The sequence below is a fragment of the Equus asinus genome, chromosome 22 (assembly GCF_041296235.1).
Source record: "Equus asinus isolate D_3611 breed Donkey chromosome 22, EquAss-T2T_v2, whole genome shotgun sequence".
NCBI classification, from domain to species: Eukaryota; Metazoa; Chordata; class Mammalia; order Perissodactyla; family Equidae; genus Equus; species Equus asinus.
In genome coordinates this window covers 58267761-58293901 of record NC_091811.1, presented here as the reverse complement: position 1 = coordinate 58293901, position 26141 = coordinate 58267761, and the positions used below count along the sequence as shown (strand labels likewise).

The window sequence follows — 26141 nt, the reverse complement described above, 5'->3', positions numbered from 1 at the left end:
CGCCCCGCTCCCCACGCAGGCCGGGACTGGGCCGGCTGAGCCGGGTGGCGGGAAAGGCTGCGGCCCCGCGCCTGAGGCCGGTGGCTCCGCGGGGATCCTGAGGGCCGGCGGGGAGCCGGTGAGTGAGTGTGGGCGACAGGGCTCTAATCGGGCAACGTCCCTTCGAAGCTGCAGGGGCGTTCTTGGGAGGCACTGAGTCCCCTTTCCCGCCACCCGGTTTGAAGGCAGGGGGCGGGGCGCGCGCTTTAGATGCGCACGCGCAGTGGCCGACCCTGCGTCTGGGGTGGGTGCCAGGGTTCCTCACTCCCGCGGGGTGCTCCCTCCTCCCGGGGGCAGTGTGCGCGGCCTGGTCCTCGCGCGGGGTGGCGCTGTGACGGGAAGGGGTTCGGAACCCCTAATGTAGAACGGAAAGTTTCCGGGCATTTCCACCTGGCAACTCCCCATCCAGTTGAGACCTGAAAAAACAGGTGTGCCCTTTCGTGGTCAGCGGGAGTCGGAATTCGTAGCTTGCTTGACTTAAATCTTGGGTTTTTACAGAATGGATTTCTCATTCTCATCCTCTTCCTTTCTCTCGGGTATAAGGGGGATACAGCCTCTGCTTGGGTGTATTAGCTGGACCATTAGCCATTAATCACTCTCCTTCCCTTGAGGCTCTCAATTCTTTACTCGGCCCTGCGTGCTGCCACTAGTTACCTTTAGAAATAGTCAATCTGGGCGTTTCAGATTCAATTTAAAACTCCTCTTTGGCCACCCGCAGTCACGCTTAAAGCCTTAGGTGGGCGTCCGTGGCCGTTCACAGTCTGGCCCTGACCCTCTCAGCCTCAATTTCTAAAGGTCCCTCATGTGTCCTGTCTCAAGCACTTGACTCCCGGCCCCAGATGTGCATTGTGCTCTTTCGTGCCTGGGCACCTACGCTCCTGCGGTTCCCTCTGCTTGAAGTTCTGGCCAGTTCTTTGCCAAATGAACTTCTCTTTCAGGACCAACCTCAACTGTCCCTCTGAAAATCTCTGTTTCCAGCCCTTCCAGGCCAAAGTAGTCGCTTTCTTCTTTATGTCCTTGAAGTGTTTACCTCCCTGTGTTATCAGTGGCGCTCAGACAACTCGGTAAAAGGTCAATGAGCTCCTAACATGTACTGTGCACTGTGCTCAGTGCCAGGTGGACAGAGATGAATAGAACAGAGTTTCTGCTCCAAAGGAACTCCTAGTCTGGAAGGAAAAACACGTGTGAATGAATCCTCTGCAGTAACAGGGTGACAAAGAAGACTGCCCTGGCTTCCTAATTCCTCTAACTCCCAACCTTCTTGAGGAAGCTTAAGTCCTTCCACAACTTCACACACCATCTTATGTCCTGATGCCTCCAAATCTCTAGTCCCAACCTCTCCTCCGTCCACTTTGAGACTTGTCCACCTTCAGTTTAGAAAGCGTTTATTGAGCACCTACATTGTTCTGGTCACGATGATTCCCAGTCTCAAGGAGTTTATATTTCAGTGCAGTTGTCATCAGGGGATTGAGTTAGAATCACCTGTGGAGCATTTTCAAAACACTCTTATGTAAGCCCCACCCCCTGTAAATTCTGATTCAGTCAGTAGACTCTGAAAATTCAAAGGTGAATAAGAAACAATTCCTGCCTCAGGGAATCTGAGGCTAATGGAGGGAGACAGACATTGTCAACAATCTGTTTAAATATTATATACAACACGAGCTGTAAATGCCATGATGGAAGTCTGTTTATGGCACAAAGTAGACACAAAGGAGAGAGAGACACAAAGGTTGCTTCTATATAGAGAAATCAGGAGGAAGTGTCATTTGAATAGTCTTAAAAGATTAGGGGACAGGCTCTAGCAGGATGAGAGAAGGGCATTCCAGACAGAGGAGTGTCTTGAGAGAGAAACTTAAAAGGTAACCAGCAGGCCAATCATGAGGGCCTTTGTATTGTAGGCACTAGGGGGCCACTGAAACTTTAGTTTTGTATAGTAGTGCATGCTAATAGTAAACAATTCAATAGTACTGAAGTGAAAGATAAATATTTCTCCTACCTTAGGCCCCCATGTTCTCCCCAAAGACAATCACTATGAAGTTTCTTGTGTATCCACTGAAGGATTTTAATCAGGGTGGTTATATGGCCAAATCTGGTAACCGTATTGTGGATAGATTTAAGAGAACAAAACTGGAGGCAGGGATAGAGGTTAGGAAGCAGTCGAGTCATCTAAGCAAGAGATACTCAGGACCTGAACTAAGGCAGTAGCAATGGGGGTGGGCAGGGGCCAGATAGGAGAGTTTAAGAAAGAAGAATTCGTCTGAGTCAGTGTCTCAGAGTATTTAGGTTTCTTATAAGAATAACTGAGTAGACAGTGTCAGTCCCTGAGAGGTCCAAAACGGAAGTGGAGACAAACCTGGGAAGAAGTTCTGTTTTGGACATGTTGAGTGTGAGGTATCTTTGAGATGCAGATGGAGAATGCTGTTCGTTAGTGTAACATGTGGGATCGGCACCATGAGAGCTCAAACGGGTGAGCGATACAGATTTGCTGGTTAATGGCTCAGAGATGGTAGTTGAAGACATGCGAGTGCATGAGTTTGCCCAAGGAGGCTGTGTGGAGTGCGACAGGAAGAGGACTAAAGACGCAGGCTTATGGCACATCAGCACTTAAGGAGGAGAAGAGCAGCCAATATGGAGTCAAGGAAAGGTTTGTTTTATGTTGGGCTTTCCCACCCCCTAAGATGGAAGAGCTTTGAGCAACTAACAACATATAGGAATGGAGCCAGTATAAAGAGAAAATTGGAAACAAATGAGAAATGGGGAGTACCCAACTGAGAGATGGAAGTGATCAGTCAGTCACAAAAGAAGGGCTTAGATTAGAAGCCAAGAAGTCAGAGTGGGCCTTTGAAATATGTATGTTTTAGGCTTGGGTGCAGGGAGCTGAGCGAGTTCATGTCTGATGACCTCGGTTGTTCCTGAGAGGGAGGGGCAGAGACGCCAGCTGAGAGGCGTGGGAAGCAGTGGAGTAAGGGGGCTTGAGGATATCATCGGAAGTTAGAAGCAGCTGTTCCTTGGGAAACGGAAATGGCAGTGGACCAGGAACATCGAAAAGATTTGCTGGGCCGGGCTGAGGGCCCTGCTCAGGTTGCAGACTACACATTTGTTGTCTGTCATTACGCAGAGTTGTTTGGTTTTCTCCAGCAAATCTGAGGCTAGATTTGAATCCAAGAGTCTAGAAGCAGATGGTTGCGTTGATCTGAGGTTGGGATCTTTTGCAGGGTGAGTGCAGTGAAAGGAAAAAAAGACTCAGACCTCACAGGGAGTGATATGTAGAGATACAATAATAGGATATGTGATGCTGCTTGTGCGACCCCAGTTAGTTTGATCATTTTGTTTTTCAGACCAGAAATCTTCAGTGACTCCCTGGTTTATGTTCTAAAGCCTTGAATTGGTAGACAAAGACAGGGTTTTCCCATAAAGGGCCCCTTTCCATTGCTTTCCAGATAGACCCATCTGTTAATAGTGACTCCCTCTTAGCTCTTGCTCTGGCATTTCTCTGCCTAAAAGCCCCGTCTCCTTGTCTCCTCGCAGCTGCCTGAAGCCTGTGTGGCCTTCAGAGGCCCAGTTCTAATCACACTTCCTCTGACAAAACCTCCTTGGCCACTTTAACCTGAAAAGAGCCCTAGTTTTTCAGAATTTTTTTCAATATCACTTAATTAGAGCTTGTTTTGACTTTTACAGTTTCTTCTCTATATTAGTGGGTTTTATTTCTGCAGCCACATTCCTCAGTTTCTTTAGCACGGCCACTGCACCTCGCACCACTACCTTTGCCTGGGAGGCTCTTCATAAGCATTTAGTGACCCACTGTAGAGTCCAGGAGATGGGGAGGAAACTAGGATTTTGAGAGTTCTTACTTTATGCTCAGTAAAGTGCTTGATATCAGTGCTTCTCAAACTGAATTGGTGAAGGACCAGGTAGAGTTTTATTCCCCAAGCTGTTGCAGATCAGTACTTTTCTTTCTTTTTCCCCTCCAGCTTTATTGAGATACAATTGACATATACAGTACTTTTGTAAAATACTAGAGCTATTACTGGAAAAATAATGTGGGGAAAAAAAACATATAGAATATGGGCTTTTTTACTATAAGATTCAACAAACAGCAACTCTATCAAATCGCTGCCAGATGTTCTAAATACTCTGCTTCTGTACTTGTCTTCACGCAGACTGGTCACAGTTTGTGGACCAGCAATTGTCCACAGACCACACTCTGAGTAGCACTGATTTCCTTGACCTCATTTAAACCTCTCCATTTATTTCTTCTCAGTATAGACACTGATAGAGACACTGAGGTCTAAGTTAAGCCACGTACTCAAGATCACCAAGTTAGTACTGGACAGAACTGGAATTCAAATGCCAAATGTCATTCTTTTCATTCTGGTGATTCTCAAAGTTGGTTCGTGGAGCAGAGTTGGTTTGGGGCAGAGTTTTTTGTTTGGCTTTATTTTGTTTTGAAGAAGTGAGGTAATTTTCTATTTTGAATTGCAAGTATATTTAATATTTTATCCTTTGTTTTCCTTTGGTTCTTGCATTTTGAGGCCTACATTATTAATTTCAGATGAATATTGCCTCATCTCAACTGCTTGGTACTTAGTTGAGTGGAAAAAGTAACTAACATCCCTTTTTTTTTTTCTGAGGAAGATTGGCCCTGAGCTAACATCTTTGCCAATCTTCCTCTATTTTATGTGGGATGCCACCACAGTGTGGCTTGACCAGCAGTCCTAGAAAACCCCTGGCCACTGAAGCGGAGTGGGCAAACTTAACCACTATGCCACTGGGCCGGCCCCCTAACGTCCCTTCTAAATGTCCAGATTTGCTTTGTCTCATATAAATGTTTCATATAAATGGCATGATACAACATGTGACCTTTTGTCTCTGGCTTCTTTCACGGAAAGTAATGTTTTCAAGGTTCATCCATGTTGTAGCATGTTTCGGTACTCCATTCCTTTTTATTGTAAAACAATGTTCTCTTGTATAGATATAACAGTTTTTGTTTATCCATTCTTCGGTTGATGGACATTGGGGTTTTTCCACGTTTTGGTTATTATAAATAATGCTGTTGTGAATATTTGTGTGCAAGATTTTGTGTGGATGTACATTTCATTTCTCTCAGATATATACCTAAGAGTGGAATTGGTGGGTCATGTGGTAACTCTCTGTTTAACATTTTGAGGAACTGCCCAACTATTTTCCACACCAGCTGCACCATTTTACATTCCCACAGCAATATATGAGGTTGTGTGGCTTTTTGTTTTAAGTTACAAAATTTGAAGTTGGCAACCTTATGTTAGTCTCTCTAAATTAAAAAAAAAATTAAAGACCTATCCATGAAATCCAGAAGTTTGGAAACCACTACATTCCACCAGTCTATATTTAAAAACAAAACAAACAAAACTCCCCAGAAAACCTATGCAGGAGTTTATCAATGTGGAAAAAAAAAGAATTTCTTTCTTTTCTGTTGCTTCTTTGGCAAGCCAGAATGGTTGGTTTTCCTATTTGGCCTCTGTTGTGGGTGAAAGAGGCAACATGGGGAGAATTACTTTCAAAGTAGAAAACTCAGGAAGTGGAATAAAGTGCTCTGACTGGAACAAAGAGAAATTATAGGCTTGTGTATATCTGTTCTGTCCCATTGTCTGGAAATAGCATATGTGGTTTCTCCTTTCCCCTCGTTGGTGGAAATAACCATAGTGAGACCCCACTTCTGTGTGTGCAGCAGGATAAACCTTTGATTTTCACAGAAATACGAGAGTTTGGGGTGTTTCAAAACTCATTTCCTGTGGGAGATGAAAATCACAAAGATGAAGGGGTAGGGAAGGGGACCAAAGGAGACTAAGCTTTGAGAGGAGAGACAAGGTTTCCGCGTCTCTGTGGATAGAAGTGGGGAACGACAGTCGCTCACAGTCTGGCGGCCCACCTGCCCCCCATTATTTCCAAAGGAGCGTCAGCAAGGAGACCTTTGGGCTGAGAAAGCAGATAGGAGGGAAACCCTGGGAGTATAGCAGTGGCTACCTTTGCTGTTTTTATTGAAACATACCATTTCACCAAAAGAATTAAAAATACCTTTATTTATTTATTTATTTTTTTATATCTGAATTGTTAAATTTTATTTCTGATTTGATATCTATCATTAAACAGGTAGGAGGACAAAATAAACCCATAAAACAACGAATATCACATATTATGACGATGGAGAGTCATTCAAAGAAATTATGGTTTCACAATATGTTATTTGGGCACAGATGACTTTATTTTTAATTCAAAAACTTAATTTTTCCCAAATCCAGATTACCACAACATTTAGAAAGATAAAAACAAGTACTTTTATGGATTTGTTCTTTGTTTTCTCCCCTCTTTTCAGGGAATTATGCTTAAGGCTATATCAAGTTAGTTCTGAGCACAAGAGAAACAACAAATGCTGTATTGTTTACATCTCCACCTAGTGGTCTTAAATTCCTGTTCCCCATGTATTAAAAGATAAATATTTTTAAAAAGAAACTCAAAAAAGTTATCTGACAAAAATTAAAACAAAGCAAAACTTTACAGCTAGGAGAGATATGAATAGATTATCTAGTCTCATGCTGTTCTAACGAGGGGATGTAACGTTACGTCAGGAACTATGTGAAGCCACCAGAAAAAAACATGAAGCATTTTCCTAGAGCATCTATTTTACTTAATGCTGTATATTAAGGCAAACACATATTCTGGAGTAAATGCTTACTAGGAGTATTTCAGTTTGAAAAGCACAGGGTCCAAACTATTCATTCTATAGACAAAGAACCTGATGTTCCGAGCAATTGAAGCTCAAGTTTATTCAACCAGATGGTGATAGAATGGTGTCCATAATGCAGATGTTTTATACCTTTTCCATTACAAAATACAAATCAAGTTCATGAGACACTAAATATTAAGCCAACTGTCAAATTACTACATACTGGTTTTTCTTGTGTATATAATTTCTTAGATCTTTTATTTTATTTTATTTTAAAAAATACCTTTATTTTTAAACACAAGATGTATCTTTACTGTTAATTTCCGAGGTCCCTCATCTGCTTCAGAGCATTCATATTTTTATGTGGTTGTTATTGTGGACTTTCTACTTTATGTGCCCTTTTTAAATATAGGCTTTGAATTTTTGTTTGCATAGTTAGTTTTTGTACGATATATTGTTTATTAATATTACAAAGTTTTCCTAGCTGTTCCCCAGGTTTGGGATATCTGGGTCATCTCCAAGCCTTTACCATTAAAGATAACTCGTCTATAAACATCTTATTGGGGTGTCTATTCTCTCTGAGCCTCTGTTTCTTCATCTGTAAAATGAAGATGATTGTACAGTACCTGTCGCTTTGGACCATTGTGAGACTCAGAGTATAATAATGCTGTGAAAGCCTTTTATAAACCAGAGCGCACTAAGAAGAGTGTTAATTTTATTTTTGTACAAATGATTTCCTTTCTTTTTTCTATTATTTTTTTGGGTTGGAGTCCTCAAAAGGGGCTCATTGGTTCAAAGGGTGTGACCTGGGATAATCTGTTGTTTCAAAATTAATTCATTCAGCAAATACGTACTACATGCACACTGTATGCCAAGCCCTATTCTAGGCAGTGAGGGATGCGGAAAACAGAATACAGTGAAACCTTGACCTCATGGGACCTTCCTTCTGTTGGGTTGGTTTATGACTTTTATTATATGAATAGTAGATAAGTGAATGATTCCTAAGTGCCAGTCAGAGGAACAGTACTATTTAAAATAATGATATTTTTATCCGTCTGAAGTGAAATGAGAAAAATAAGGACAGTGTACGCAGTTTTCCATAAAGACTTGTTTACGCACCTTAAAGGAAAGGACATAGCTGAGATTCTATCATATATACCTTTTTTTAGTGTTAAACTGTTTCTTTTATGAAATAACAGTGTTAATAGATGTTAGTGGCGTTTTAGAAAAGTGTTTTATTTTTAATATCCCTATTTTTTGTATCTTTACCAGTCAAGATAAGATGGTTTCCCTAGTTTGGGGGGACATATACTGGTACATGAAATTATAAAGCATGGGAACCACTGACTTTTACTTCAATTTTTATTATCCATCACTGTTTACAATGTGCTTTCATGTAACTTAATTGGATTCTCACAATACAATAACCGTATAAGGGAGGTGGCGTAGCTATCTGTCTGTTCAGGTCTGCCAAGAAGCGGACACTGAGATGGAGTTAGGGGTACAAGACGTTTATTGAGTAGTGTGCCTGTGGTAGATTAAGGGGGCAGCAGGACTGGGGGCAAGGAGAGCCTCAGACCACAAGGCAGGTCTGAGAGTCTCAGCCAACCCAGTGGGAAATTCTGATGCAAGGACTGCCTGGTAGAGGAGACCTTGTTGGACAGAAATGGCTAGGCCCTAGGCCCCTGTGCTTAGTCATTCGCTGGGGAGCTGCCCGAGAAGAGCAGGGCTGAGGTGGATCCTGGAGGTACTGTCAGCTAACTGCATTCTTTGCAGCTGAATGGCACTCTCTTTCTCTCTTTTTTTTTCAATTATTTTATTGAGGTCATCTTGGTTTATAACACTGTGTAATTTCAGGTGTATATTATTATATATCAGTTTCTGTATAGAGCCGGCTCCTGTATGGCTGCCACAGTATCCTTTCCCTTATCTTTCAGATGAGGAAGCCAGGTCTGACTTTGTGAAGGACAGACGGGTAGACAATGAAGCCAGGACTCTGACCCCACCCTCAGACCATTGTACTGTTCTTTCTGTTGCACCAAGTTGCATTTAACAGTTTTTACTGAATCTCTCCCATATGAAGGAAATTCAGTGCATTCAGAAATGCATAAGACAACATTTAGTAGAAGAGAAAAGATGTATTCTGGATAATTATACTGTAAAAAAGTGGTTCAGTTCAGGAAGAGGAAGTACATATGGAGTGATACGTTCAGTCAGATCCTGTCCTGCTGTGGGCTGTTTGGGAAAGCTTCATGGAGGAGTGGCACTTGAGCTGGATCTTGAAAGTCAGATAGGCTTAAAACTTTTGGAGTTAAGGGAGGGTGGACCTTCCAGAAGGAGGGAATAAACTGAGCAAAGGTTTGGAGAGTGTGAGGGGGCTCTATGTCTTGGGACTCTAATCTTCCTGGGTGGTGAGACTAGATAGCCAAAGGAGGCAGCCAAGCCATGGATCTAAGAAGAAGTGGTGGGTTGGATGGGTATGTATGATGTCGATGTAAAACAAGTAATCAGATTATCAGTGGTCTAGGAGAGGAAGGTGAGGCCAGAGAGACTAGGTGAGTAGCTTCTAGTTAACTGAAAGAAAAGAGATGAACTGTAAGTTTTCTGTCCCTGGCTGATTTTTTTAAATGGTGTGTTTCCACCAGAGAGAGCAGAAACTCTTTTATTCCTGTTCTAATGAATAGGCCCAAGACTGCCAGCTTGCCTCATGACCCCTGGCCTGGGAGCTTTACAAAGTAAATCATCTGACCCACTTCTTCCCCTCCTTTGCCTGTTGCTCTCTGGTTTGGTCAAAATTGCAGGAGATTAGAACCTGAAGTCCTGGGTCTCTTACATAATCTCCCTTCTCACGTCTGCAAGGACGGCTCCTTGCCCGTCTCCTTGCCCCTCCCCATCTTCCTTTGGTAACCAGGTAGCAGGTAGCTGTTACCACCTGTTATTTTTTCCTTTCAAGTAAAGCGATATGTTGAAAGCAGAGGTTTGAGTACTCTGCTGGGGCCAGTTTTACAAATATTGAATCTTTAGTCAGAATTGGTCCACGATGGAGGAGGCAAGATATGGGAAAGGGCAGCTGGGAGGACTATATGAGGTTATCTGTATGGGAGCCTTCCAGATGTGGCCTTGTCACTGCTGTTAGAAGAAGATCATTTCACACCTTTTAGTGCCAGAATGTCATGCTGTGTCTGGTTTTGAGGAGGACATGCTGACTCCGCATCTTTATAGACAGCTCTGCTGTCTGTTTTTGTCAGCTTCCTAGGCTGCCACTTGGAGAGAGCCGACAGGGAAGCGCTTAAATCTGTGTGTGTGTGTGTGTGTGTGTGTGTGTGCGCGTGTGCACGCCTGTGTGTCTATGTATGTGTGAAAAAGCTGGATGTATCCTTGAGGACAGTCAGAGATCTCACACACAGCACCTACCTCTCGGGAGCCCAGGGCTCGGGGTCTGCAGGTACCCTGAGAGAGGGCAGCAAGGGGAAGTCTTCTTGGTCATTCAATCAGTGTTTTGCCGGCACACTCCTGTTGGTCAGACAGCGGATTAGCACTGGGCGAGGGTAGAGGGATAGGCAGCCTCGAGAAGTAGACCAGTTACATAAATGCAGGAAGATAACATCAGGCATTAAAGCGTAGTTCTTTGGACACTGCCCATTTCTTGTCGGGGAACAGGGGTGGAGTCGGGGGCTAGAGGTAGGGGTGGAACAGGGAAAGGTCTTTTTAGAGGAAGCTGCCAAGGGCTGAGAGCAGTGTGGCTGAATGTGCTAAGGGGACGAGATTGATGGATATTCCCGATTTTCCACAGGAGCAGGGTAATGAATGTAATGTGTTTGTGTGTGTCTGTGTTATTAGTGTCAGGTTCTGAGACATCCAGGATTCTGGATCTGTGCCTACTTGCTTATCTGATGACGGTTCAGGGATCTTAATAAAAAGGAGCATGCTTCAGAATAAGGAAGATGGTTCCTCCGGGGAGAGTGACAGGGAGTGTAACTAGGTCCTGTTTACTGCTTTTTCTCACCCATTCTGTTAGATGCTGGCTTCTACTAAGATTACCCAAATTTAAGAGTAACTTTGGGGAGGAGAGAGAAGGAACTTTCTCTCCGCATCCCTAGAGCCTCGGAAGCCTCAGGGCCCTAGGCTTTGTCAGATCCTAGGTGGAACCACTGATGCTCAGAGCTGGGTTTTCTTAATTCCTGTGGCACATAAGAGCTGTGACAGTGTGTGAGGCGGGGCCTGGGTCTGGCAGTTTTAAGGAGAGGGGAGCTCATTCTCTGCTGCCTCCAAAAGGCTGCAGAACTCTCTGAGTGCGAAAGTCTCAGGGTTGATGCCTTTCTCTAACCAACCTTGCTTCCTACTAGGTTATCTTGACTCTGAAACAGACTGTTTCTGCAGCTTCAGACCCAAGTTAGAGATGGGGCAGGTTCTTAATTCTTAGGCTTGGAGCCTCTTTGGTTTTGATCAGGTAGAAACCTTAAATCTTTCGCTGGGCCTGGGAACAGAACTTTTGATTGTGACAAAAGTGAGGCATTCGAGGGTGTTGTTCAGAATACTCTGAGCATTAGGGCCCAGTCCTGTTCCCCTCTCCCCTTGCTGAAGAGGACCCTACACATGTTATCTTTCCCTGTCTGCAGGCTGCGTCATTTCTGTGTCCACCTAGCTTCTCCCTCTATTGGCTGGCCCACTGATGTATGGACTTGTACATGATGAACTGTGAACTTCTAGCCACATGTAGTGCCCTTGGGTACTTGGAAGGAGACACTTACCACAAGGAACCAGATTGCTTAGGTGAGTACCTTTTTGAGGAAACAGGTTAAAAACTCGCTTGAGTTGAGGAGGTCTGTTGAATTTCTCAAGCCATGGGTATGACAAGCATGTGGGCCTGGTTGGAGCATCTTCCAGGGTTCTCTGTAAGTGTTTACTCTGTCCCTGAAGAGAGTGTGAAGGATTTGATCCGCTACTTGAGGCATGAGGATGAGACGCGAGATGTGCGGCAGCAGCTGGGGGCAGCACAGATCCTGCAGAGTGACCTTCTTCCCATCCTTATCCAGCATCGCCAGGACCAGCCTCTCTTTGATGCTGTGATCAGGTCAATTCCCCAGCCTTTTAACCTTTACCCTGTGCCAGCCATTGTTTGAGCTGAAGATTTTGGTGTTTGTGCCTGGTGAGGAAACGTAACAACTTCTCCCTCCTTTACTGTCTCCCAGGCTGATGGTGAACTTGACACAACCAGCCTTGCTCTGTTTTGGCAGTGTGCCCAAGGAGCCTAGCTTTCGGCACCATTTTCTGCAGGTGCTTTCTTACTTGCAGGCCTACAAAGAGGTGAGTTTTCCTTCAGAGTCCCTGGGGCAGAATTTGGAGGTAGTAGGGAAGGAGAGGGTGGATGCTACTTCAGGTCCATTCCCCTACTTTGTAGGCCTTTGCCAGTGAGAAGGCTTTTGGAGTCCTCAGTGAAACCTTGTATAAGCTGCTGCAGCTGGTGAGTGAGTCCCCACCTCACAGGATCCCACGGGACCCTTAGTGCCTTCCTCCTCCTCTGGGCAGAGCCCTGGGCTGGGCGTTGTTGGGACACACTGAGTTTTTAGATATGGTCCCAGTCCTAGTGGATACGTAGTCCGGTCCATTGTCTCTGGCTGCCTCAGGACTGCTGGAACTCTTTCTTTCCTTTCTTTTTAATCCTGACCCTTGTCTGTGCCTCTGTCCTCCAGCCAGAGGAGGTGCTGCCTGCCTTCCACAGAGAGTCTCTTCCTCTAACTCTCCTTCTTCTGACTAGGGCTGGGAAGAACGGCAGGAGGAGGACAACTTGCTGATTGAGCGGATCCTGCTGCTTATCAGAAATATTCTCCATGTCCCAGCTGACCTTGATCAGGAGAAGGTGAGAGGGTCTTGAGTTGTCTGAGTTCCTTTGCTTGGTTAGGCTGAGCTGCCCTTTTTTGCTTTTCTGTCCTCTTACAAGTCTAGGGGGAGGAACCTTGGTCAAGGAATGAGTTGGAGAACCTCAAGGCAGGGCAGTGGAGCTGACTGACCTCCTCTTCTCCCCTCACCTCACACTGCTCAGAGGATTGATGATGACGCCAGTGTCCATGACCAGCTTCTCTGGGCCATTCACCTCAGTGGCCTGGATGATCTGCTCCTCTTCCTGGCCAGCTCGTCTGCTGAGCAGCAGTGGAGCCTGCATGTGCTAGAGATTGTCTCCCTTATGTTTCGTGACCAGGTGAGACCCTGACCTGTTGCCCCGATCCCCTCATCCATGTAGTTTTCTGCTATGGGGCCAGAATTGCTCTTGTAATAGTGGCTGACTTTTGTGGGGAGAAGTGGGTAACAGGTAAAGTAGCCATGTCTTGAGTGTGGGGTCCCATCAACAGTCCTATTTCGTTCACTCTTTCCGTCCTCAGTAAGAGTGAACTCAGGGGGCCTGCCCTGTGGTGGAGTGATTGGATTCGCGTGCTCTGCTTTGGCGGCTCGGGGTTCGCCAATTTGGATCCTGGGCACAGACCTACACACTGCTCGTTGGGCCATGCTGTGGCGGCGTCCCACATAGAAGAACTAGAATGACCTACAACTAAGATATACAACTATGTACTGGGGCTTTGGGGAAAAAAGAAAAAAGAGGAAGATTGGCAACAGATGTTAGCTCAGGGCCAATCTTCCTCACCCCCAAAAAAACAAAAACAGAATGAACTCAGAATAAGGAATGACTGTCCTTCTGACTCTTCCCTCTTTGTTCCGAATCTAGAACCCTGAGCAGCTGGCAGGAGTAGGACAGGGACGCCTGGCTCAGGAGCGGAACACAGATGTGGCAGAACTGGAGGCGTTGCGCCAGCGAGAGATGGCAGAAAAGAAGACTCGAGCCCTTCAGCGAGGCAATAGGTGAGTGGCAGGGTGCTGCTCTACCCGTGTTCCCATTCCAGCACTGGAATTCTGAGGGCTTGGGGCAAATTCTAAGACAGTGGTGACCGGAGAGCATTTTGCAGTTACAACACACTCTTGCGTGCTGATGAAAGAGAACAGGGATAAAGCTTCCAGAGAATTGAGGAATCACCCTGGACCTTTTTTTTTGCTGCAGGCATTCTCGATTTGGGGGCTCCTACATTGTCCAGGGGTTGAAATCCATTGGGGAGAGGGACCTCATCTTTCACAAAGGTCTCCACAATGTGAGTGTGCTCCCATCGGGGTAGGAACATTGTAGAGTTGGGGGCCGGAGAAGGATAAGCATCTCTGGGGGTAAAGCGTCTGTTTTGGGACTTAGAAAGTTGGAGACGGTAGGAGAAATAGACTCTGGCGTTGTCTTCACTATATCTTCACTCAGTTCCAGAGGGAGAGAACCTTCTAAGAGTTTCTTCTGAGAACAGTGTAGCACCAGGGGTGCGGAAAGAGCTGCACGGGGAGGGTGGTGGTTGGGAGTAATTCTAATCCTCCAACCCACACCCCCAGCTCCAAAACTACAGTTCAGATTTGGGAAAGCAGCCCCGAAGGGTGCCTAAACGTCGCCAGGCTGCCCGGGAGCTGTCCATTCAGCGCCGCTCCGCCCTCAACGTGAGACTCTTTCTCAGAGACTTCTGCTCTGAGTTCCTGGAGAACTGTTATAACCGGCTCATGGGCTCGGTGAAGGTGAGAGCCTAGGAAGGAGGGAAGAGAGAGGTGATGGGGAGAGCAGTGGGTGAGAGGGCATCCTGGGAGGAGCCTATGGGAGGCTGAGCCTGGAGTGTGGACTAGTAGGTTGGAGGTGTGTAGGCCACCCCTGAGAGATGGTGAAGATGTCAGGAGGGAGTGGGTTATTCGCACAGTTAAAAAAGGCTCTAGCCAAATTGCCCTAGAGGAAGGGGAAAGAAATGTGAAGAGACGTGGGGAGAACAAGAGAAGGTTGGAAATTATGGGTCCTAGAATGTTGTTATAGAGTGTCCAGGGTCTACCCCATCATCACAGGACAGGAGAAGGTTGGAAGCCCTGGGGTCATGGTCTTTTTTTCCTGGACATTAGGATCACCTGCTTCGGGAGAAGGCTCAGCAGCACGATGAGACCTACTACATGTGGGCCTTGGCTTTCTTCATGGCTTTCAACCGAGCGGCCTCCTTCCGGCCAGGCCTGGTTTCTGAGACCCTCAGTGTCCGTACCTTCCACTTCATTGAACAGAACCTCACCAACTACTATGAGATGATGCTGACTGACCGCAAGGAAGCCGCCTCCTGGGCACGCCGGTGAGTGGGATGAGAATTGGGGTCAAAGTGGGCATCTTGGCCAGGCGGGGAATCTGAAGGCCTGCATTCTGGGTGGTATTTTCTTTTCTGTTTCAGGGTTACAGTGGTCAGGCTAGGGAGCAAGGACTCCCTGGGTCATTCTGTTTTTGATGGCACTGTTTTGGGGTGGGTAGGGGTGGTACTGTTTCTATGAGCCAGTCTCCTAAGTTGTCCTCCATTTTACCCCTTTCCCTCATCTCTCAGGATGCACCTGGCCCTGAAGGCCTATCAGGAGCTGCTGGCCACAGTGAATGAGATGGACATGTCCCCAGATGAGGCTGTGAGGGAGAGTAGCCGCATCATCAAGAGTGAGCCCTGGCCTGCTCTCTGATCCTGGCTTTCCCCATCCCTTGACCAGAGTCTCCCTCTTCCCAGTCCCTACTGCATCCATCTCTCCTTTTCCCAAACCTTCCAGACCAGTCCTTCCATTCCTTTCTACTCCTCATTCCCAGACAACATATTCTATGTGATGGAGTACCGAGAACTGTTCCTGGCGCTCTTCCGAAAGTTTGATGAGAGGTGGCAGCCCCGTTCTTTCCTCCGTGACCTGGTGGAGACCACCCATCTCTTCCTCAAGATGTTGGAGCGGTTCTCTCGGAACCGTGGGAACCTGGTAGTGCAGGTACTGGGTGCCCCAGGGTGTGGAAAGAGTTGTGAGGGCAGGGGGAAGTTTAGGGGACTCTCGCCTCACAGTGTCTGCAGGTTAAGCTGATCTGTTAGAACTTCTCTGAACTAGAGGGCACGAGGTTTGTCAGTGTTGCCAGTATGAGTCTTCTGTTGTTTCCTTCTCCCATTAGGTTAATGCGAGATCTGCCATAAATACCTTACGTTATTCAGGAAACATTTATTGCACACCTATGTGCTAAGCACATAAACTCTGGGGATTCATAACTTTAGAGTTGAGCAATTATGCTGTGATATTTCCTGGTACTTTAGAAGCATTGGAGTGAGATGGAAAGAGCCTTAGATTAAAAGTCAGACAGTCTGGGATCTTGTCCTGTATTAGTTACGTTAGACTAGCTCAAGCTGTACGTCAGTCTCCAGATCCCTAAAGGTGGGATTGTACTATGAGCCTGAAATGAAATAATAAATTAAAAGTCTAGGACAAGAAGAAAATCTCAAGGAATTTGTATCCTGAAGACCCAGGGACTCTGCTTTTTTAAAATTTTCCTATAATCCTATTTGATACAGCTTAAATTGGGTCAGAACTAGACTTGGAAGGGGCAGTAGTACCAATGAGACTTTGCTAAAAGATATTTTTACACTCAGGGCTCTATTATCAGAAATAAAAGGTGCTATCATTTATTGAGTATTTACTATGTATCAGGCGCTGTGCTAAGGTTTTCATGTAATCCTCACAGCAGTACTTGGGCAGACGCACAGAGTGGTTACCAACGTGTCCAAGGTCTTCCTAGTAAGTGGCTAGTGTCAATACTTAAATCCAGATCTGGTTGACTCCGAAGCTCATGCCCCTAACCTTCAGTGTGTTTAATTAAAAGTTCCTTGAATAGAGCATGAAGCTGAGGGCATCCAGACAATTGCCCATACCAAAGGCTGGTTCCCAGCTGTGACCTGGGGGAGCAAGGTTGGGGTGTTAATTCTCATTCTCCTGCTTTTCAGGAGGAAAATTATAGGTTACATTTACATAGTGCTTTGCATTTTCCTGTAGAATTTCTTCACCTTGTAGCAAATGTGTTCATTCTATAGACTTCTGCTTAAGATATCACTGCTTTGGGGAAATCTCTGACCCCAAGAAATGAGTTAAGTGCTGTTCCTATGTTTTGCCATGGCATTTTATGCTTAGCTATATTCTAGATCTTAGCCCTGCTGTAATTTACCTGTCTACTTACCTCTCTCCCCCACTAGACAACAAGCTGCTCAATGGCAAGGAAATATGCTGTTCACTGTTGTTTCCTCATTGCTTGGGAGTAGCACATCGTGGTCACTCTGTGACTGTTTAAGTAACTCAGACATCTAATTAATTAATTAATAGAGAAGACATTGGTAGGAGAAAGGCCTCCTTAGCTCTCCTGCTATCCTAACAGTTCTTTCTCTACAGAATAAACGAAAGAAGAGAAAGAAGAAAAAGAAGGTCCTAGACCAGCCCGTTGCTTCTGGTAATGTCCCCTCTAGCCCAGAGGAACTGGAGGCTGTGTGGCCTTCCCTGGCTGAGCAGCTACAATGCTGTGCCCAGGTAGGTAGTTGCAGAAACCCTATCTTTCTCGAGGGTAGTGCTCTGGGTAGGCTGTCTGGGTTTCCCTCCTCTCTGTTCCCATAGCCTTAATCCCTCTCTAGGATCCTGAGCTCAGTTTGGACTCCATGGTTCCCTTTGATGCGGCCTCAGAGGTGCCAGTGGAAGAGCAGCGGGCAGAAGCCATGGTGCGGATCCAAGACTGTCTCCTGGGTGGCCAAGCCCCACAGGCCCTGACACTCCTTAGGTCTGCCCGGTAAGAACCCTGCCCGCCCATCCTCCTGGATCCAGCTTCTAGGCCTTTGGGGGCTGGAGGAGCTTTCACTGTGATTCAGGGTTCTTGATCTTCAAGAGAGAGAAGTCCCACCAGGAGTGCCGGGGCTCTGTACTGTGTACTGAGTTCTGGGGAGTTTTGATTGGTGTATTGGTGTTTTGTTGTTTGTTTTTGTTTTATTTTTGAGAAATATCAAAAAGCACAATTAATTGGAGAGAAAAATAAGGATAATTCTATGAGTCAAAGACAGCCATTATTAACTTTTTGATGAGTTATCGTCCAGATTTTTTTCCCCTCTGTGTTACATATAGACATGTCATATACACCCTTTTACAAAAATGAAATATTGCACTTACTGACTTATAGTGTTATTTCACTTCTCGATATATTGTCAGCATCATTTCTCATCAGATGTATTTCTTTACTAGTTAATGGATTTAAAACACCATGTATAACTATGTACATTTATTCAACCAAATGTCTATTTAGATTTTTCCATTTTGTTCTTGTATGATTTTCATTGCAATGTGGCTTATGAGGGAACATTTTCCTAGAGTCTTTGTTTCATCTCTGAGGTAACAGTTTGCATTCACTTTTCAGTTGACAAATGAAATGTCTAAATTCCTTTTCCCACTTCAAATTATAACTCACATTTTCTCTGGTTAAAGCCTTTTTCTCTCTGTGCTCCAGGGAGGTGTGGCCAGAAGGAGATGTATTTGGCTCTCAGGACATTTCCCCAGAGGAAGAGATCCAGCTGCTGAGACAAATCCTCTGTGCCCCACTTCCCCGTGAGTCTCCATCTCCTTTGCATCTCTGTCCTTCCAGCTCTTCTCTGCTACCAGCCTCCCAGACACCGAGTAACCCTCACTCTTTCTATAGGGCAGCAGGGGCCAGAGGAACGCGGGGCAGAGGAAGAAGAGGAAGAAGAAGAGGAGGAAGAGGAAGAGTTGGAAATGGTCCAGGTGTCAGAGAAAGAATTTAATTTCCTGGACTACCTGAAACGGTGCGGGCCGTGAGGACTGAGTTGGTCCCAGAGTGTATGTTGTGGGGCTGTGAGGATGAGCAGCGACTTTCTTGTGCTGACATCCTCTCCCTCCCTCTCTGTTGGGGGCAGCTTTGCAAGCTCAACCGTCATCCGAGCCTATGTGCTGCTGCTGCGGAACTACCAGCAGAACAGCGCCCACACCAACCACTGCGTTGTCAAGATGCTGCACCGGCTGGCCCATGACCTCAAAATGGAAGCCCTGCTCTTCCAGCTCTCACTCTTCTGCCTCTTCAATCGTCTGCTTAGTGACCCTGCCTCTGGGGCCTACAAAGTGAGGAGACACCAAGGACTGGGGTCCTGAGGTGTGGGGGAGTCCTGGGGTAAAAGGATAGTCTTCAGGAGATGAAGGGCACTGAGTGATGTCAGGGCTGAGAGATGAGAGAACGGTGAGGAAGGGGACAGGCAAATTGGGGGACTGCATGGGGAAGGATGGAAGAGCGACTGAGCGAGGAGGGCACAGCTGGGAACAGGTGTGAGGAAATACGTAGGGGGCCAGGTTTATGAATACATTTAGGCCAGCGGCCTCACAGCAGCCTCCCTCTCCCACAGGAACTAGTGACTTTTGCCAAATACATCCTGGGCAAGTTCTTTGCATTGGCTGCAGTCAACCAAAAAGCCTTTGTAGAGCTGCTGTTCTGGAAGAACACAGCTGTGGTTCGAGAGATGACTGAGGGCTATGGCTCCCTGGATGGCGGGTGAGCTTGATGATGGGGAAGGGCGGGCCATAGGGGTGAGTGACAGTCACAGAGTGTCAAAGCTGCAAGAGCTTGCAGATCAGTTAGTCTAACCTTTCTTTCCCTTTCACGGGTGAGAAAACAAGCCCCAAAGGTAAAATGCTTTACCTAAGGTCACCCAAGAGGACCTGGGACTAGAGCCTGTCTCCTGTCTGCCCTAGTTTCTTTCTCTTTCACCAGCCTTCACGGGGGGGTCAGTTGGGAGTGGGGTGGGCCCCCAAGGGAGAGTCTGTATGTGCCCTGTCCCAAAATGTGCTGGGAAACCATATGGATTCATAGAAATTTGTCCTCTTTCCCTTAGTGTCTTAGCTCCTCTCCTTTCATACTTCTCTCTTTTTTCTGTAATACTCTCAGACTCTGCAGTGTCAGGTTCCATAGGCCCAACCTAGAAAACCTCTTAGTCTGACTTTTGGGTTCTTAAGTAGAAGGAGAGTGGGGGAAGGAAGCACACCTTAGGCCTCTCCTAGCCGGTTCCTTTGAGGTACCTACATCATCCTCGTTCCTTTTAGAACTGACCGGAGAGGGCCTTTGGTCTCCTCTTTTTGGGCCAACAACCTACATGCTCCTCTTTCCCTTTCCGCATTTAGATCTTCTAGTCGCAGACCCCCTGTGTGGAGCCCAGAAGAGGAGGCCCAGCTTCAGGAACTGTACCTCGCCCATAAGGATGTGGAAGGTATGAGGCCTTGAGATCAACAGAGTTGATGAGGAGGGCATCCTGAGCTCTGGGACCTCTCTTTACTGCCTCGCCGCTCCTCCACCTCAGGTCAGGATGTGGTGGATGCCATCTTGGCACACCTGAATACTGCCCCTCGGACACGCAAGCAGATCATCCACCATCTGGTACGGCTGGGATTGGCTGACAGTGTCAAGGACTTCCAAAGGTAGAGAGGCACATGCTCTGGAGGGAGCCGAGACGGAGGACCCTCTGTTCACTCCCTGGGCCCCCTCTTCCACTGACACCTCCCTAAACAGGAAAGGAACCCATATCGTACTGTGGACAGAAGATCAGGAGCTGGAGCTGCGGCGGCTCTTTGAGGAGTTCCAGAACTCAGATGGTAAGTGAGGTGGAGGCTCAGGGAATCTGAGATGAGAGCCAAGCTGTCCATTTCTTTTCCCCCCACCTCCTGCTCCCAAGGAAGGCATATCCCATCCCTTCTGTCCACTGACCATATTTGTGGTGTCATTTTTGAGTGAATTGAGCTGGCCTCTTTCCAAAGACCTCTGATTTCCTTTACGAATGCCTTTCCCCCACTGCTCATGGGTATTCACACTTTGCTTCTCTATAGATGTCCTGGGTCATATCATGAAGAATATCACAGCCAAACGCTCACGGGCCCGAATAGTGGATAAACTGCTGGCTCTGGGGCTGGTGGCCGAACGGCGGGAGCTATACAAGAAGCGCCGGAAGAAGTTGGCACCCTCGAGCTTGGTAATAATCTTATCCTGGCTCTGCCAGTATGGGCCCCTCCTCTGGAAGTCCTCCTTAGAAGTAGGCCACCCAGCGTTCTTCCTGCTTCAGGCTGTTCTGATGAGGTCCCCCCAGTGGGGCGGTCAGGAGCCGGAGGACTCCACTCAGTTCCTCATGTTGCCTACTCTTTTATTTCCCACCCCAATGAATTTTAGCCTGATGGAGAGAAGTCCCTAAAGGGTTTTTGCCAGGAAGATCTGGAAGAAGAGGAAAACCTGCCAGAGGAAGAGAGTGAAGAGGATGAAGAGAGAGAGGAGGGCTCAGAAACAGAACAAGCCCAGGGAAGCTCCGTCCTTTCAACTGCAAACCTTGGGCAAAGCCTGCATCAGGAAGGTGAGCATGTGGGCTGGCGGAGATGTCTCAGGTGGAAGAGTTGGGCACGTGGGACAATCGTAAGTTTCCCTCCTTCCCTTAGGCTTTTCCACTCCGCTCCTGTGGCTCCAGAACTGCCTGATTCGAGTAGCAGATGATCGGAAAGAGGATGGTGAGTGGAAAAATGATAGTTTCCGGAGGACTGGGGCACTGGAGGCTGCTGGAGACCTGGTTGTGGGATAAGGACCAGCTCTTTCTTCACCATATGGCTATTAAACCTGTCCTAGGCTGCTCCCAGGCAGTTCCATTGGTGCCGCTGACAGAAGAAAATGAAGAAGCAATGGAAAATGAGCAGTTTCAGCAGCTATTGCGCAAGCTAGGCGTCCGGCCTCCTGCCTCTGGGCAGGTAAATAAAAACACCAGTTACAGTATCAGCTGGGGCATGTTGGTGCTGTTTCAAAACACGTCTCCTCCTCCTCATTGCAGTTGCCCTCTCTGTCCTCATTTCCTGTCACCTCTGACCAACACTCCTGTGGCAGACGTCCTGCTGGTCCTCCTCTCTCCCGTCTCCCCTTCCCCTACATCCATCTTCCACACTGCCCCCTGAGTGTCCTTTCTAAAACAGTGTTGATTACATCACTCCCCTGTCCAGGGCACTTGGTGGTTCCCCACTGTTTGTAGGATAGAGTCCACAGCCTCCGAGTGACATGCCTGGCCCCTGGCCAACCTTTGCAGCCTCATGGCCACACCAGCACACACCGCCCTTACACTGTAGGCATCTGGTACTGCTCTCCATCCTCCGCACAGTAGACCTTTTCACACCTCCAAACAGTTGGCCATGCCAGTCCCTCTACTGGAAGGCTCCATGCACACACATCACCCATCTTCCTGATGAACCTCCACCCAGTCTTCAGGAGTCAGTTCAGTTGTCACCTCCTCAGAGAAGCAGTCCCTACCACTCTTTCATCCCCTAAGCAAAAGTAACTACGTTGGCAACTGGGACTTGTTCATTCCCTTGATATTGCCCCAGTCCTCTGGCGTTACAGCACAGTGGTTCTCCCACTGGACTATGAGTTCTTTGAGAGCAGAGATCATATCTGATTCACCTTTAGATCCCCAGGATCCATTAGTTTATTTAATTAGCAACTGTATTTACAAGGAACCTCTTACTGTAGCAGGCACTGTGCTAGCCATTAGGAATGTATGTTGGATGAGTAAGCAGTAAGTAGATTTCACAACCCTTGTGGATATTCACCAACTCATTCATATTTATTCAATAAATAATATCAAACTCTGGTGAACGTGAGGCTAGCCCTTTCCCATTACTCTCATTTTCAACTTCTTTGCCCCTGTAGGAAACCTTCTGGCGAATTCCCGCCAAGCTGAGTCCCACCCAGCTCCGGAGGATGGCAGCTTCTTTGAGTCAACCAGAGGAAGAGGAAAAGCTGCAGCCAGGGATAGAACCTGAAGTCCCTGGAGAGCAAGGGGCTGAGGAGGAGCACCACAAGGAACATCGAGCACAAGCCCTGAGGGCCCTCCTGTTAGCCCGAAAAAAGAAAGCAGGCCTGGTGTCCCCAGAGGGTAATGGCAGGAGTGCTTATCTATTGAGTATTTACTGTGTGCCAGCCATGCTGATCTAGAGGGCTGATAGAGTGTTTTGGGAGTATGAGGGCCCGTTTCCCTAATTTATGCCTCTTATGGTCATTTCAGAGGAAGAGACTCCTGGTGAGAAAGAGCAGCTGAAAGTGGCACGCAAGAAGCGACAGCTGCTGGACAGCGATGAGGAACAGGAAGAAGAGGAGAGCAGGAGCAAAGGTAGGGAGCCTGATGAGACCTGCCATTTCTTCTAACCTCTAGCACTCTTCTTGTTGATCCTGAAGATAAAGGCTCCCACCGTCCTTCCCGCTTAACATATTTAGATATTCTCTCTCTTCTCCCCCCGTCATTCCCATAGCACCAGAGTTGGGAGCTCCAAGAATCCAAAAGAAGAAACGGTTTCAGATTGAGGATGAAGATGAGAATGACTGAAGAGCCGGAAGCCTGGGGGTAGAGACAGACATGTTTTTAGGTCATGAGTTTAAATCAGAGTAGGGAGGTTTCACACAGGACCCAGAAAATCCTCTTAACTGGACAGAAGCCGCAGAGTCCTGGGCCTCCCCATGGATTTGGGGTCCAGGAAGTTCAGGCAACAGTGTTGGACTCCTCTACAGTCGCTTCTTGCTTCTCCCAGTTTTAGCAGTATGCCTCAGTAGCTCTCTGGTGACTTACTCCTCTTCTTCTAGGAACCATTTCTTTGGGTTATTCGCATGCCTTAGCAAATGAGAGGAGTGAGTGAAATATAGAAGGCACTTTGAACCCCTCTTACTGGTCTGTTCTTTTTGGCTTTCTGATGGAGTTGGGTCACAGTATCAGATGAGGAGCTTCATGGCATGATGCATGGGGGTGTTGCACCATTTTTAAAAGGCACCAGATGCTCCCATCCTTTCCTGTGATCACCCCCTAGACACCAGATTGAGCCCAATTCCTGCAGTTGAGGTAGGGTTGGGATGCAATACTCTCCAGATGAGGAATGTATTTGGTGTTGAATTAAACATGTAAAATTACAAGTCACCAGTGTTGATCTTTCTTGCTGTCTCTCTACATACCTCAGCCTTCTACCTGCTACGTTCTTGAAAGAAGAACTTTTAGGGTTAAAAGAGACCATCAGCCTTCCTTTTTCTCTTGCTTTCCTTATAGAAGACAGAAAAACATTCGCCCCTCAAGATCCTTTGTCTAGGATAAATCTTTAGGGTGACAAGAGTATGCAGCAGGAAGAAGCAGGAGCCACAAAGGGAGAAAAAAGCCAGTTTGTCAGCATGGGACAGAGGGGAGGACAAGTCTGGGCAAGAAAGAGATGGATAAATATTGTCCCTCCGTTTTCTTGGAAACCATCAGCTTTCCGGCTCCCTTGTGTTTCCAGCTGAGGGAGAGTGAAAGTGAGATTCAAAAAACAGCCATTCAGATCAGGGAGAGCCCGAGGTAAAGGATGTGTTTGGACTGTCTTATGTCTCTGACTTCATTTTTTTTCCTCCCACGGCCTCGTAAGGTAGATGTGAAGCTATATCCAGGGTGAGTGAAGTTTCCAAGGGCTAAGACACCTCCTGGCTCTGACCAGTCTTGGTGTTTCTTCGTCTGTAGCCTTTCCCCACTCCCCAACCTGAGCACTGCTTTTTTTTTTTAATTGAGGTAACATTGGTTTTATAATATTATGTAAGCTTCAGATGCCCAACATTATATTTCAACATCTGTATACACTACAGCATACTTAACCACCAGAAGTGTAGTTTCCATCCGTCACCACACAGTTGACCCCATTTACCCATTTTGCCTGCCCCCTGCCCCCGTCCCCTCTGGTAACTACCAATCTGTTGTCTGTTTCTATGAGTTTGTTTTGTTTGTTCGTTTGTTTTGTTTTTATATTCCACATATGAGTGAAATTATATGGTGTTTGTCTTTCTCCGTCAGACTTATTTCATTTAGCATAATACCCTCAGGGTCCATCCATGTTGTCACAAATGGCAAGATTTTATCTTTTTGTATGGCTGAGTAGTATGCCATTGTGTATGTGTGTACATGCCATATCTTTATCCATTTATTTGTCAATGGACACTTAGATTGTTTCCATATCTCAGCTATTGTGAAATGGTACAATGAACATAGGGGTGCATTTATCTTTTTGAATTAGTGTTTTTGTATTCTTTAGATAAATGCTCAGAAGTGGAATAGCTGGATCCACTTCTATGCCTCATTTTTTTAGGAATCTCCATACTGTTTTCCATAGTGGCTGCGCCAATTTATATTCCCACCAACAATGTACGAGGGTTCCCTTTTCTCCACAACCTCTCCAACACTTGTTATGTCTTGTCTTTTTGATAATAGCCTTTTGATAACAGGCATGAGGTGATATCTCTTGTGGTTTAGTTTGCATTTCCCTTAGTGATGCTGAACATCTTTTCATTAGCCTGTTGGCCATTGGTATGTCTTCTGTGGAAAAATGTTTATTCAGATCCTCTACCCATTTTTAAATCAGATTGTTTTCTTGTTGTTGAGTTGTATGAATTCTTTATATATTCTGGATATTAACCTCCATCAGATATATGATTTACAAACCATCTTCTCCCATGGTTTCCTTTGCTGTGTAGAAGCTTTTTAGTTTGGTGTAGTTCCATTTGTTTATTTTTGCTTTTGTTTCCCTTGCCTAAGGAGGCATATCCAAAAAGATATCTCTAAGATTGATGTCAAAGAGTGTATTGCCTATGTTTTCTTCTAGGAGTTTTATGGTTTTCAGGTCTTACCTTCAAGTCTTTAATCCATTTTGAGTTAATGTTTGTGTATGGTGTAAGACAGTGGTCTAGTTTCACTCTTGCATGTGGCTGTCCAGTTTTCCCATTACCATTTTATCGAAGAGACTTTCCTTTCACTATTGTATGTTCTTGGCTCCTTTATTGAAAATTAGCTGTCTGTAGATGTGTGGGGTTATTTTTGGGCTCTTAAGTGTGTTCCATTGATTTGTGTGTCTGTTTTTCTGCTGATACCATACTGTTTTGGTTACTGTAGCTTTTTAGTATAGTTTGGGGTCAGGAAATGTGGTATCCCCAGCTTTGTTCTTTTTTCTCTGGATTGCTTTGGCTATTAAAGGTCTTTTGTGGTTTCATACAAATTTTAGGATTCTTTTTCTTTTTTTTTTTTTAAAGATTTTATTTTTCCTTTTTCTCCCCAAAGCTCTCCGGTACATAGTTGTGTATTTTTAGTTGTGGGTCCTTCTAGTTGTGGCTTGTGGGACGCCGCCTCAGCATGGCTTGATGAGCGGTGCCATGTCCGCGCCCAGGATCTGAACTGGTGAAACCCTGGGCCACTGAAGCGGAGTGCGCAAACTTAACCACTCGGCCACAGGGCCGGCCCCCAAATTTTAGGATTCTTTGTTCTATTTCTGTGAAAAATGCCATTGGGTTTTGATAGTGATTGTCTTGAATCTGTAGATTGTTTTATGTAATATGGGCGTTTTAACAATGTTAATTCTTCCAATCCATGAGCATGGAATATTTTTCCATTTCTTTATATCTTCAGTTTCTTTCAGTAATGTCTTATGGTTTTCAACGTATAGGTCTTTTACC

At 46.1% G+C, this 26141-nt stretch overlaps 1 protein-coding gene across 2 annotated transcripts; it reads left to right on the top strand.

Moving 5' to 3' along the window:
- On the top strand, positions 1-23594 carry TIMELESS (timeless circadian regulator). 2 transcript variants are annotated; one of them, XM_014843916.3, is made up of 29 exons: positions 1-118; positions 11362-11515; positions 11663-11816; positions 11935-12049; positions 12144-12206; positions 12501-12602; positions 12786-12941; positions 13464-13597; positions 13794-13881; positions 14162-14338; positions 14708-14925; positions 15169-15272; positions 15417-15586; positions 17024-17158; positions 17260-17411; positions 18120-18217; positions 18309-18432; positions 18544-18745; positions 19024-19169; positions 19796-19881; positions 19972-20089; positions 20181-20263; positions 20495-20637; positions 20832-21009; positions 21092-21160; positions 21276-21394; positions 22344-22569; positions 22699-22803; positions 22943-23594. In XM_014843916.3, exons 2-29 carry the CDS (start codon positions 11419-11421, stop codon positions 23014-23016), a joined length of 3636 nt encoding a protein of 1211 aa, XP_014699402.1. In that variant the 5' UTR covers positions 1-118; positions 11362-11418; the 3' UTR covers positions 23017-23594. The 2 variants fall into 2 exon arrangements, with proteins under 2 accessions (XP_014699402.1, XP_070350503.1); XM_070494402.1 differs by lacking the exon at positions 1-118 and adding an exon at positions 10434-10542.
- Positions 23595-26141: the final 2547 nt, after the last annotated feature.